General features: G+C 40.2%; 1 protein-coding gene across 1 annotated transcript in view; it reads right to left on the bottom strand.

Annotated features, from left to right (window-relative positions):
• LOC129624244 (ATP-binding cassette sub-family C member 4-like) overlaps positions 1-12,875 on the bottom strand; it is a 234,862-nt gene that overhangs the window by 30,286 nt on the left and 191,701 nt on the right. The window contains 1 exon segment of the mRNA XM_055541905.1: positions 1,021-1,176. Within this exon segment, the coding sequence (XP_055397880.1) occupies positions 1,021-1,176 (156 nt within the window).

Raw genomic sequence — 12,875 nt, 5'->3', positions numbered from 1 at the left:
ATTGCTAAGTATATAAATAAAAACTCATTTTTTTTTTTTAACTAGCAAGTCTGTCAAAGCAGGGGCAGGATGATAGATAAGGACACAGGATCGAGGTTGTGCTTGGCTATATACCTGGAGGATAGTAATCCCTCAGTAAATATCACAGATTTATGTTGAGTGAATGAACCACAGGAATGACAGGAGTGTCTACCATGCATATAATCCAGTCTCCAAAACTCTCCCTGAAAGTTATACTACTTTACAAGAAGAAGAAAAGAGAACAGAATCAGAGCCCAGGAAGAGATGGCCAACTCAACACTCCACCATCACAGCAGGCACATATGGGTCTACATGAAACACGTCACACTCATTGACCTATTTTATCCTCACAACAGATTGAGGGGGTGATACTGTTATCTACCTTGTAAGACAGAGAAATCAAGGTACATAGAGACAGAATTCTGAGTCCCCTGCTCTTCCTCACTATTCTGCATTGCCTCCCTGGTGAAAATTATTCATTAATGGCTAAATTGTCAAAGTCTCCCCAAAGCATCTATATAGCCTATAATTCTCAAAGCCCCACAATTTCACAGAAAGTTCTCCAAGGAGATAATCACTTTTAAAAGATGTCCTGGTTTCCCACAACAAAATTACATTTGTAAGACACTTATTAATAAAATTCATGTTTCCCTATAGGAAACTCTCCAGTGCTAAACAAACCATTTATCCTTCTGTTCTCAGAATTATGTGATTATCAGTGAATTAAATTGTGGAAACTAAGGAAGTCTGAGTCAAGAAATCTATCTCAGTAAGTTATTAAATCACATGCACACAAAACTAACAAATGAACAAAAAACCAAAACCTGGTATCTGATGAAAGTGTCTGTTAAAAATACCTGCTGCTAAAAATATGCTCTACTGGGGGAAAAGAAAAAGGATCAACTCATTCACTTTATTTGAAAAAAACAATCAAATTAAAAGCACTTAAACTTAGACGCCTTATAAAAAGAACATGTGCGAGTGCTCTGCTGTGCGTACCTGAAGTGCAACTGACAATTTCTTTCTTAAATCTTGCAGTCCAATACATGTTGTCAAGATTCCATCAATATAAATGCCACCTTCAGGTTCTGACAATCGAAAAAGGGCAGCAATGAGGGAACTTTTTCCAGCTCCTGTTCTTCCTACGATGCCATACTGTAAAGAGACCCAGGGGGGATGAAGAATTAACAGGATGCACAAAATCCAGGAGAACCCTGATTGTTGAAGACAAAATTTTAAAGTTCTATAATATATAAAGAATAGTCTATAAGTTTCCCAGGGCTTCCCTGGTGGCTCAGATGGTAAACTGTCTGGCTGCAGTGCAGAAGACCCAGGTTCAATCCCTGGGTCAGGAAGATCCCCTGGAGAAGGGCATGGCAACCCACTTCAGTATTCTTGCCTGATGAATCCCATGGTCAGAGGAGCCTGGCGGGCTACAGTCCATGGGGTCACAAAGAGTCAGACATGACTGAGCAACTTCATAAATTTTTCAAGCATGTCCCTGCTGGCATTTTGGACCAGATAATTCATTGTTGAGGGTCAGGGGCCTGTCCTGTATATTGTAAGATGATTAACAGTAGCCATGAACCCACTAGACACCAGATGCAACCCTCAAATTGTGGCAACCAAAAATGACAGAAATTCACAAGTGTCCCTGATTGAGATCACCATCATCCCAAGAATACACAACATAAACTATAGTGATTTTCATGCCCTCTAAAAATGTCAGGCAATTTTATTCAGATTTTCCTGAATAAATGTTTAATATGCTGAAAATTATTTGTTTTCTATAACTATCATATAAGGAGCAGAAGGGGACAACAGAGGATGAGATGGTTGGATGGCATCACTGACTCAATGGATATGAGTTTGAGTAAACCCTGGGAGTTGGTGATGGACAGGGAGGCCTGGCGTGCTGCAGTCCATGGGGTCACAAAAAGTTGGACACAACTGAGTGACTAAACTGAACTGGTCATTATGTGGTATGTTAAAGGAGGACACATATATGTGTATGCAGTGTGTGTGTGTGTATGTGTGTGTATGTGTGTAACTAACATTCAAAAGTAAAGGAAGAAGACCTAAAAAATAATCTGCTTGCAGTAAAAAATTGCAGTCTCCTAAGTAGTCCATAAGAAGTCAGCTTTTAAATTAGTTTTATTCCTACTTCCTGGATAATTTGACCTTGAATATTACATGGGTAATTTTACAGAGATGTTGACAAGTCAAGTCAGAGTGTTAACACAAACAAGTGCTCACTTCCTGTGTTATTTATTTAAGAGGAATTATTCTTCGGTAGAAAAATGAAATCACTTCCTAATATTAAATATCTTAATTATACTCTATCTTGAAAGGAAACATCTTCAAATATAAAATGCATGTCTCAGTCTTGAAAGAGGCCAGTAGACAAAATTTCCGTAATGAGATCAACAATGATACAAATAACATTTGTTATTTACATGAGACCTTTCATCAGAGCAGGTCAAAAGGCATTTTATCAATACATTAATACTTACAACTGAACCTTGGAAAAACACATGTCAGGTGTCAGTCTATTTACTAAAACCAGAGCAGAGAGAAATTAAATGCACTAACAGTAAGATTCAAGAATTAGTACAGTGTAGGTAAAATGCTGGTGGCTGGTGGTTTAGTAGCTGAGTCATGTCCAACTCTTGCGACCCCATGGACTGTCACCTGCCAGGCTCCTCTGTCCATGGGATTCTCCAGGCAAGAATACTGGAGTGGGTTGCCATTTCCTTCTCCCACGTAAAATGCTGGTGAGGAATAAAACTGCATTCAAATATATATGCAGAAACTGGCCCTTTTTACCAATGAATTTTTAAGTGAAAGAAAGTATTAGTTAATCACTTGTGTCCAACTCTTTGTGACCCCCTGGACTGTAGAGTACCAGGCTCCTCTGTCCATCGAATTCTCCAGGCAAGAGTACTGGAGTGGGTTGCCATTTCCTACTCAAGGGGATCTTCCTGACCCATGGATGGATCCCAGGTGTCCTACACTGCAGGCAGATTCTTTACCTTCTGAGCCACCAGGGAAGCCCAACTGCAAATTCTCTGAAGGAAGCTTTCCAAGAGATTATTTCATCTCTATTTAAAATCTGGAACTGATGATAGTGTAAGATATGCTTGGATCATTTGTAAATCAGTAAAGTTTTAAAACTCATGGCTTTAAAAAAAAGAACTACTAAATCTTTCTGAGCAATATAATCAGAATGCTTGAAACATTTCATGTTTTCTGATTTGAATACTTCTAAAGTTTCAAATCTTAGTCTGGCAAATCAATCATGGCATTTCAAAAATGAATTTATCTTTATAGAGATTAAACATAAGAAAAGTGGGTTTACTTAATTTTATTATCTTATAAAGGTAATACAATGACTATAAGACATTTTATTGTTGTTCAATCACTCAGTTATGTCTGACTATTTGCGACCCCTTGGACTGCAGCATGCCAGGTTTCCCTGTCCTTCACTATCTCCTCGAGCTTGCTCAAATTCATGTCCATTGAATTGGTGATGCCACCCAATCATCTCATCCTCTGCCATCCCCTTCTCTTCCTGCCTTCAATCTTTCCCAGCATCAGGGTCTTTTCCAATGAAACAGCTCTTCACATCAGGTGGCCAAAGTATTGGAGCTTCAGCTTCAGCATCACTTCTTTCAATGATTATCCAGGGTTGATTTCCTTTAAGATTGACTGGTTTGATCGCCTTGCTCTCTGAGGGACTCTCAAGAGCCTTCTCCAGCACAACAGTTCAAAAGCATCAGTTCTTCAGTGCCCACCCTTGTTTATGGCCCAACTTTTACATCCATACATGACTACTGGAAAAACCACAGCTTTGACTAGATGGACCTCTGTTGGCAAAATAATGTCTCTGCTTTTTAATTTGTTGTCTAGGTTTGTCATAGCTTTCCTTCTAAGGAACAAACATCTTCTAATTTCACGGTTCAGTCATCGTCAACAGTGATTTGGAGCATAAGAAAATAAAGTCTATTACTGTTTCCATTGTTTTCCCATCTATTGCCATGAAGCAATGAAACCAGAGGCAATGATCTTAGCTTTTTGCGTGTTGAGTTTTAAGCCAGCTTTTTGCACTCTCCTCTTTTACCTTCATCAAGAGGTTCTTTAGTTCCTCTTTGCTTTCTGCCATTTGGGTGATATCATCTGCATATCTGAGGTTACTGATATTTCTCCTGGCAATCTTGATTCCAACTTGAGCTTCATCCAGCCCAGCATTTCGCATGCTGTACTCTGGATGTAAGTTGAATAAGCAAGGTAACAATATACAGCCTTGAAGTACTCCTTTCCCAATTTTGAACCAGTACATTGTTCCATGTCCAGTTCTAACTGTTGCTTCTTGATCTGCATACAGGCTTCTCAGGACATTTTATACCTTTTGTTAAACTCTAGTTCATATAATATAGATGGGCCATTCTCTGGATGCAGGCAGGTTGTAGTATGTGTATATGTGGCTCATCTGTTCTGTGTACAAGAAGGCCTCAAAGATATTTTGCATTTTGGCTCCAGACCACCTCAACAATGTGAATATCAAAATAAAGCAAGTTATATGAATTTTTTTGTTTTTCTATGCAAATAAAAGTTATGTTTATACTATATTGTAGTCTAATGAAGTACAATAGCATTATATAAGGCAATAGTACATACCTTAATTTCCAATACTTTATTGCTAAAAAAATGCTAACCATCTGAGCATTTATAGGGTAACATTAAAAACCACTGATCACGGATCAGAATAATAAATATAATAATAATGAAATGGCTTGAAATATTGCAAAAATTATCAAAATGTGACAGAGACATGAAGTGAGCAAATGCTATAGGAAAAATGGTGCCATTGTACTTGCCTGACACAGTATTGCCATAAATGTCCATTTTTTTTAAAAGTATTAGCTGTGAGGTACAGTTAAACAGATGTGCCTGTATTTCTGTGTGTTCTCATACATAATCCAACACACATCAGGACACAGGTGAGAACTGATCTGTGAGAATGTGTGTATGTTTCCACGTTATCAGCTCCACTGTAACTGACCCATCTATGTAAATAGGAATATCTGTACACTTTAGGTAAATAGATTGAGATATGTTGGGGCACCGAGGACTGCTCATGACCACAGGACTGTGAGTTCCAAACTCCAGTGAAGAGAACTAAAAAACCAGGGGACTTCCCTGGCATTCATTCCAGTGGTTAAGATTCTGTGCTTCCACTGCAGGAGGCATGGATTCGATGGATTCGATCCCTGGTTAGGGAACTAAGATAGCACACGCTGCATAGCCCCAGACCCCCCAAAAAAGAAAAAAGCAACTCAAAGAAAACCTGACTCTGATTATTCCAGAGCTCAGTCTTCAAAGCTATAGTCTGAATGCCTTTTCTGAGTAACCAAAGGGTTTTACCAATTGCCCATGGAGAGTGTCACCAGTATCAGTAATCTTACATTCTTCAATCTAAAGACACTTGGGGGACTTCCCTGGTGGCTCAGTGGTAAAGAATCTACCTGCCAAGGCAGGAGACGTGAGTTCAATCCCTAGTCCAGGAGAATCCCACATGCTGTGAAACAACTAAGCCCGTGCACCACAACTATTGAGCCTGCGCTCTAGAACCCGGGAACCTCAACTGTTGAGCCAACATGCCACAACTATTGAAGACCTTGCACCCTATAGCCCATGCTTTTAACAAGAGAAGACCCCACAATGAGAAGCTCACATGTGGCAACTAGAGAAAAGCCCAAGCAGCAACAAAGACCCAACACAGCCAAAAATAAATAAATAAATAAAATTATAAAGACTCTTGAAGAAAATCTTCTGTTATTGGCTTTGCAATGGCCCCTTTCTGTTTTTCCAACCAGGTTGGTCTCTGATGATGACACAACTTATTACACACTTGCTTTTGGATCTCTCTTCACACACCAAACTCAACATATTCAACACCCAATGCCCCACACAAAACAACGCCTTCATCCATCTTCCCTACTTTATTCTCATTACTTCTTTCCCAGGATCACAGTGTTTAAAAAACAAATTAAACTCCTTAATCATAATCAGTGCAAATGAATTTAAAAAGTAAATAAATACTAGCTATAGCTCAGCACTATGAAAAAAAATTCTTAAAATTATATTTTTACTTTCTAGGCTGCTGTATGTGTTCTTTTTGTTGTTTTTGTATTTTTTTTATGTGTTTTTAAAGACACAGTTCACATATTTAAGCAAAATTGGACTAATGTGAACATACTGTTATATGTGATTTCATTTAGTATTTCATAAAAATATTTATTTTAATGCTTTCATAATATTATAGTACATGTGATCATTTATTTAATAAATCCTCTATTGCTGGATATTTAGACAGTGTCAAATAATTAGCTACTAGAAATAACTCAGTGTTAAATATCCCTGAAGCTAAATCTTTGCAAACAACCTTAAGCATTTCCTTCACATAAATTTTCAGATTTGGAACTGCTGAGAGTCAAGTATGAACCCCTTGGACAGCAAGAATGAATCCCTTGGATAGCAAGGAGATCAAACAAGTCAATCCTGATAGTCCTGACTATTCATTGGAAGAACTGATGCTAAAGCTCCAATACTTTGGCTACCTGACACAAAGAACCAACACATTAGAAAAGACCCTGATCCTGGGAAAGACTAAAGGCAGGAAGGGAAGGGGACAGTAGAGGATGAGATGACTAGATGGCATCACTGATACAATGAGCATGAACTTGGGCAAACTCCAGGAGATGGTGAGAGACAGAGAAACCTGGTGTGTGTCAGTCCATGGGGTTGTGAAGAGTTGGACACAGCTAGGTGACTGAACAGCAACAACAAAGTATAAACATTTTAAGAGGGAGCTGTTAAGCTGCTAACCTACCCTCCAGAAGTATGATAACATTTTTTACTCCCACCCATTTCCTTGCACATTCACAAATCTAGGTGTTATAGCTTTGTTTTAATTGACATCAATTTGATTCCAAAAAGTAGCATCACTTTCCTACAATGTCTTACTGGAGGCAAAACAGCTCCTGGCTCCCTACCTCCTGCACCTGCCCACTATGGTCCATGTGCTCTCACTTCTCAGATTAAACTACTGAATGCCAGCTCAGCATCCAACACTACACCCTAGGATGTCTCTTCTACAAAACTGTCCTCTCATACTTCATGTACATGAGTCAGCTTCCTTGGCATCACTAAGTAATTGTGAGGGTTAAACATAAAAATGTGTGTTATACACTTGGTAGTTCATTTTCCTGAATTCTTTGCAGATGTCTAGGTCTTCATTCACTGGATCAGAGCATCATGCTTTTGCTTATCCTGATCTCACCTCCCAGAATGCCTTTCACATGCATTTCCGCCTGCTGAAACCCTAACCACACATCGCTAAGTCTGTCTCACATATCTAATTCCTTGAAAATGCTCTCCCTGTCCCCTCATGTGGACTTGTTCCAACTCTAGCTGATGTTATGTCATTTTATGTAAATGTCTATAAAAACCATGACCTCCTTCTAGCTTACAAAGTTAATATAGCCATTTTCTTGTTTCTTCAACTAGACTGTATACATTGACATCAGGATCTGTATTGGATTTGACTTTTTCTTATTTGTAGTACCTGTGCTGTCGTGAGACAAAGAAACTTCCACTGGGAGATGAGATTTTTAACTCAGGCCAGATAAATTTATGGAAAATCTATTACCATATTATTTAGGTATAAGATAAATCATACAGAGACAGACACAGCAGATGGATCCTATACCCATAAATACAATTTCAAATGGCCGACAGCTCATTTTCATGGGACAGATAACACTTTCTGCAATGCAAGTGGTTATGGTAATTTTACACCCTATGAAAATGATGACCATTCTGTTCAAGCATTTACTCTGGGTGCTTTACATGTCTTCTGTTGTTTAAGTTGTACATCAACGCTACAGGTTACATCATATCACTTCCATTTTCCACAAGAAAAGATTGAGGCTTAGATGACTTAGTCTGTCTGAAATATCAGAGCTCATAAATAGCAGTATGGGACTCAAATCCATGTCTTTTGGCCTCTTTTCCATCTGCTGATGGGACTCTTTATCACCTAGATGGCCTGCACCTTATCATGTCCTTCTGTGTAGCTAGAACACAGAGAGTAGGGAGAGGTGTAGTTGCAGTTAAAAAAACAGGCCTACCATAGAGAACTTACTGTCAGAGAGTTAAAGCGTGACATGGACACAAGTGTATATGTGGTGAACAGGAGCAAAGAGGGTACCTGCTGTCAGGTGGACCCACTGTCAGCAGAAAGAACTGACACCCACAGCGAGATTGAGAGAGAAACCTGCAGCTAAGTGGGACACATGATGCCTGGGGAACAGGTCAAACAGACCTCATGCCCTGCTCGGGGCAGCAAGACTCATTTTTTATCGAATCAGGTGGTGAAACAGCCACACATACACTGCTGCACTTGGCTGTCTCTGACTCTAGGTCCAGACAGTGCTGAGCCTGTAGGAAATCCCTCCAGTCCCTGCAGGAGGCTGGTGTGGGGAAGGAGGGACAGGAGAATGAAAAATGCCTGTGATGGAAGACAGACTCCACTGGAAAGACACAAATAATGCAGTGGAATCACACAGTATTAGATTATAATGTAAAAGTGAAATTTATAGAGCATAAAGGTAAGGAAATCTAGTGGCAAAGAATATTCTAGAGCCTCCTGCTCAGTCACAACAGAGATCTGGGAATTCTTGAGTTCAATTTCAAACTGTCAAAGCACATTTCTTGGGAATCACAGGTTATCACTCATCAAAACTGCCAATGGGAGGGAAAGGAGGAAGTTATGTTCAGCTGTAATGCTGAGTCAAGAGGTCTGGGTGAGCCTGAGACTCTGCATTTCTAAGAAGCTCCAGGAGATGCAGGTGCTGCTGCTCTGGCACCACAGTTTGAGTCACAAGGAATTAGGAGGCCAGCAGGGGAAGGGGGACAATCTGGGAGTAAGGAGAGTGGTTTTTAAGAAAATATTATGTAAAAAAGGAGAAAATGTAAGAAACTAATACTTTTGCACATTATAGCATGGTCTACTAAAGCACCTGTAAAAATAAATGTATCATCCAAATAATAGCTGTGGGCAAAAACAAAGCAAAATCAATCTACCTGGAGAGCTGGAAAATACTTTATTGCCCAGGATTCTCTAAAATGATCAAATCAACCACAAAATCATCTAAATGAAAAATGTAGCCTGTTTTCAGACTCTAACCAGGAAGTCTAGGGTCCTATTTACCTCATGTTGGCTTTTATGTTTGGCTGTTCTGGGTCCTGATTGCCTTGGAAGAGCTGTCTCTAGTTGAGATGAGTAGGGGCTACTCCCTGTTGCAGTGCAAGGGATTCTAACTGAGGACGCTTCTGTTGATGCTGAGCAAAGACTTCAGTAGTTGTGGCACATGGGCTCAGTAGTGGTAGTGCAGGGCTTAGTTGCTCTGCAGCATGTGGAATCTTCTCAGACCAGGGATTGAACAAGTATCCCCTGCATTGGCAGGCAAATTCTTATCCACTGCACCACCAGGGGAGTCCTAGTTCCTTATTTTTACTTGCTATTTCTTCTGTGAATTAAAATCCTCCATCAGTTCAGTTCAGTCACTCAGTCTTGTCTGACTCTTTGCAACCCCATGAATCGCAGCACACCAGGTCTCCCTCTCCATCACCAACTCCCAGAGTGCAACCAAACTCATGTCCATCGAGTCGGTGATGCCATCCAGCCATCTCATCCTCTGTTGTCCCCTTGTCTTCCTGCTCCCAATCCCTCCCAGCATCAAAGTCTTTTCCAATGAGTCAGCTCTTCGCATGAGGTGGCCAAAGTATTGGAGTTTCAGCTTTAGGATCAGTCCTTCCAATGAACACCCAGGACTGATCTCTTTTAGAATGGACTGGTTGGATCTCCTTGTAGTCCAAGGGACGCTCAAGAGTCTTCTCCAACACCACAGTTCAAAAGCATCAATTCTTCAGTGCTCAGCTTTCTTCACAGTCCAACTCTCACATCCATACATGACCATTGGGAAAACCATAGCCTTGACTAGACGGACCTTTGTTGGCAAAGTAGTCTCTGCTCTTGAATATGCTGTCTAGGTTGGTCATAAGTTTCCTTCCAAAAAGTAAGCATCTTTTAACTTCATGGCTGCAATCACCATCTGCAGTGATTTTGTAGCCCCCCAAAAATAAAGTCTGACACTGTTTTCACTGTTTCCCCATCTATTTCCCATGAAGTGATGGGACCAGATGCCATGATCTTAGTTTTCTGAATGTTAAGCTTTAAGCCAACTTTTTCACTCTCCTCTTTCATGTTCATCAAGAGTTCCTCTTCACTTTAGTTCCTCTTCACTTTCTGCCATAAGTGTGGTGTCACCTGCATATCTGAGGTTATTGATATTTCTCCCAGCTGTCTTGAATAGTACCTACTATACTTTCCTATTGACTCTAACTTCCAGAAATCAGGACTGAAGAGGAAATAAGGGAAAGAGAATAAAGCCCCACTTCTGCTGGGCTGGCTTACTCCCATGTTGCCTGCCCACCGCACCCCTCTCCCCGCCTCCACAGCAGCCTCTCTCAATCAAATCCAATACCAAAGGCGTGTCCTGGAGTGATGAGGGCTGGGACAGGTGAGCAGGAGAGGGAACCTGGGAGGTAGACAGGTAGAGTGAAATCAATTCATGAACACACTGCCCAGGTATCATCTCCAAACACAGAAATGAAACTAACAGTGACACTGAGTGGACCAAGGCACAGATCAAAATTCAAGTTACTGCAGTTATTAATTCAGTCTCCAAATTCAATTTTCCCTCAAACATTTCAGAATCTCAATCCCATGATTTTCAGGTTTTAGAAGTTAGAATAAGAATCTGTTATATTCCTAAGTTGTATTACAGAGTATTTTAGATAAGTCATATTTTATGGCTTTGGGGAAAATTTAAGACAAGTGCAGGTTAACAGAATTACATTTAAAACAGAAAATCTGACCGACACATTGTCTGAGAGTAAGTAAACACCACCTACAGTGCTCTCAGGGAAAAGTTTATATCAAGAGCTGTGGTTAATGTTTTCCTGACACAGCAGTTCACATTTTTCCTGGCCTACACTAAAACTGGAAATAATTAGGAAAGAGCTTTTTCCCTGTGACTAACTGAAGCTGCTCCCTGGGTAGCATTCAGGCATTACATTGAATATTCTTTCATGTTACAAGGGTTTCATTCATTAGATCACAGCTACAGCCATTAGATGGGTCTGGGGTGGTAAGAGTTTTAAAGAGCAGTTCTTTCAGTTATTTACGGAGTTGTCATGTGTGTGTACTGGTTCCTGCTTGCTCACACCTGTGTAACTCACTCACCCTCACAACCAGCAGTCCCTCAGCACCCTCTCTGTGCCTTGCAAAATGCTACTTTCTGGGAACAAAAATGAAAACAAGATGCTCCCTGATTATAAAAAGCCTCAAAGTACTATGAGATGCAGATCCCAAATTACAAAGCATGCCACACGTGCTATCTTTTAATTATGATGAAATTCACATAATATAAAATTTAACCATTTAACCATTTTTAAGAGGATAGTTTGGTGTTTAGTACACTCACATTGCTGTGCAACCAAGCTTGATTTTTTTTTTTTTTTTCTCGTAAAACTGAAATTCTTACCCATTAAAAACAACTCCCCATTTCCCCTCCCCCAGTCCCTGGAAACCACCATCCTACTTCCTGTCTTCTTGGACTTGACTACTCTAGGAATCTCACATAAATGGACTCAGAGTATTCATTTCTTTTGTGTCTGGCTTATTTCATTTAGCAAGATGTCATCAAGGTTTATCCATAAGTCAGAATTTTCTTCCATTTTAAGGCTGAGTAATACTTCATTGTAAGGATTTAGTTCCTTCCAACTTTTGTCTGCTATGAATATAGGTGTACCATAAATGCTACCTTAAAAGAATATAAAAGACACTAAGGGTATATTAGTGTGTGTGTGTATAAAAGTATATATATATACACTAATACTAAAAGTATATATATATATATACTAATATGTATATTAGTATATTAGGTATATGTTAGTACATTAAGTATATATTATGTTAAGTATGTATATTAAATATATATAATATATATTAGTATACTAGTATATATAAGGGTATATTTAGGGTACATTAAACTGAGGGTCTTGAAGATGCATTCGAGTTAACTCAGAAAATGAGATTTTAACCATCCAGATGATGGAGGGCCTGGGTCTCTGAGGTCGAGGACCAGTGTGTGCACTGGGAACAGGGAGGATGTGGTGCTTTGGGAGAACCTACACACAGTCCCAGTGTAGGGGGGTGTGTGTCAGACAAACTGGCTGCAGAGTAAGGTAGGGAAGAGCTCCTAACACATTGTCTGTTCTGGCTTAGTGTCTTCTTCAAGACTCTGTACTGGTCCCAGCTGAAGGCCTCAAGCTGAGTGAGGAAGGAACATCACCAGAAGACATGGATTCTGGCAGGTCCAGATCACAAGCCTCTCTGCCATCTTTCACATGGATCTTCTCTGCTCCCTTCAATTTGCTTTTGATTTTGAGCCAGTCCCTAGACCCTGCCTCTATCTGAGGCCCTGGTTCCTCACTCCTGTCTGGGTCATTATTGAGGCTCTTCTCTGGTGGACACAAGGTCACCTCACAGCCCTTGCGGGAGTGGACTTGAATCTATGCTATGGTTCCAGCAGCAGCTCACACAGCCCAGTAAGGATCAGATCTTGGCTAAGAAAGAAGCAGTCTGTGGGGGGAGGGCAGGGGGCTGGCAGCTCAGTGTGGGTGAGTGGAGGATAAGGCTACAGGAAGGGCTAAGGGACAGGGAA

This window comes from Bubalus kerabau, chromosome 12 (genome assembly GCF_029407905.1).
Source record: "Bubalus kerabau isolate K-KA32 ecotype Philippines breed swamp buffalo chromosome 12, PCC_UOA_SB_1v2, whole genome shotgun sequence".
Classification (NCBI taxonomy): Eukaryota; Metazoa; Chordata; class Mammalia; order Artiodactyla; family Bovidae; genus Bubalus; species Bubalus kerabau.
Note: the sequence above shows the minus strand (reverse complement) of the source record. Positions and strands in the feature narration are given on the sequence as shown.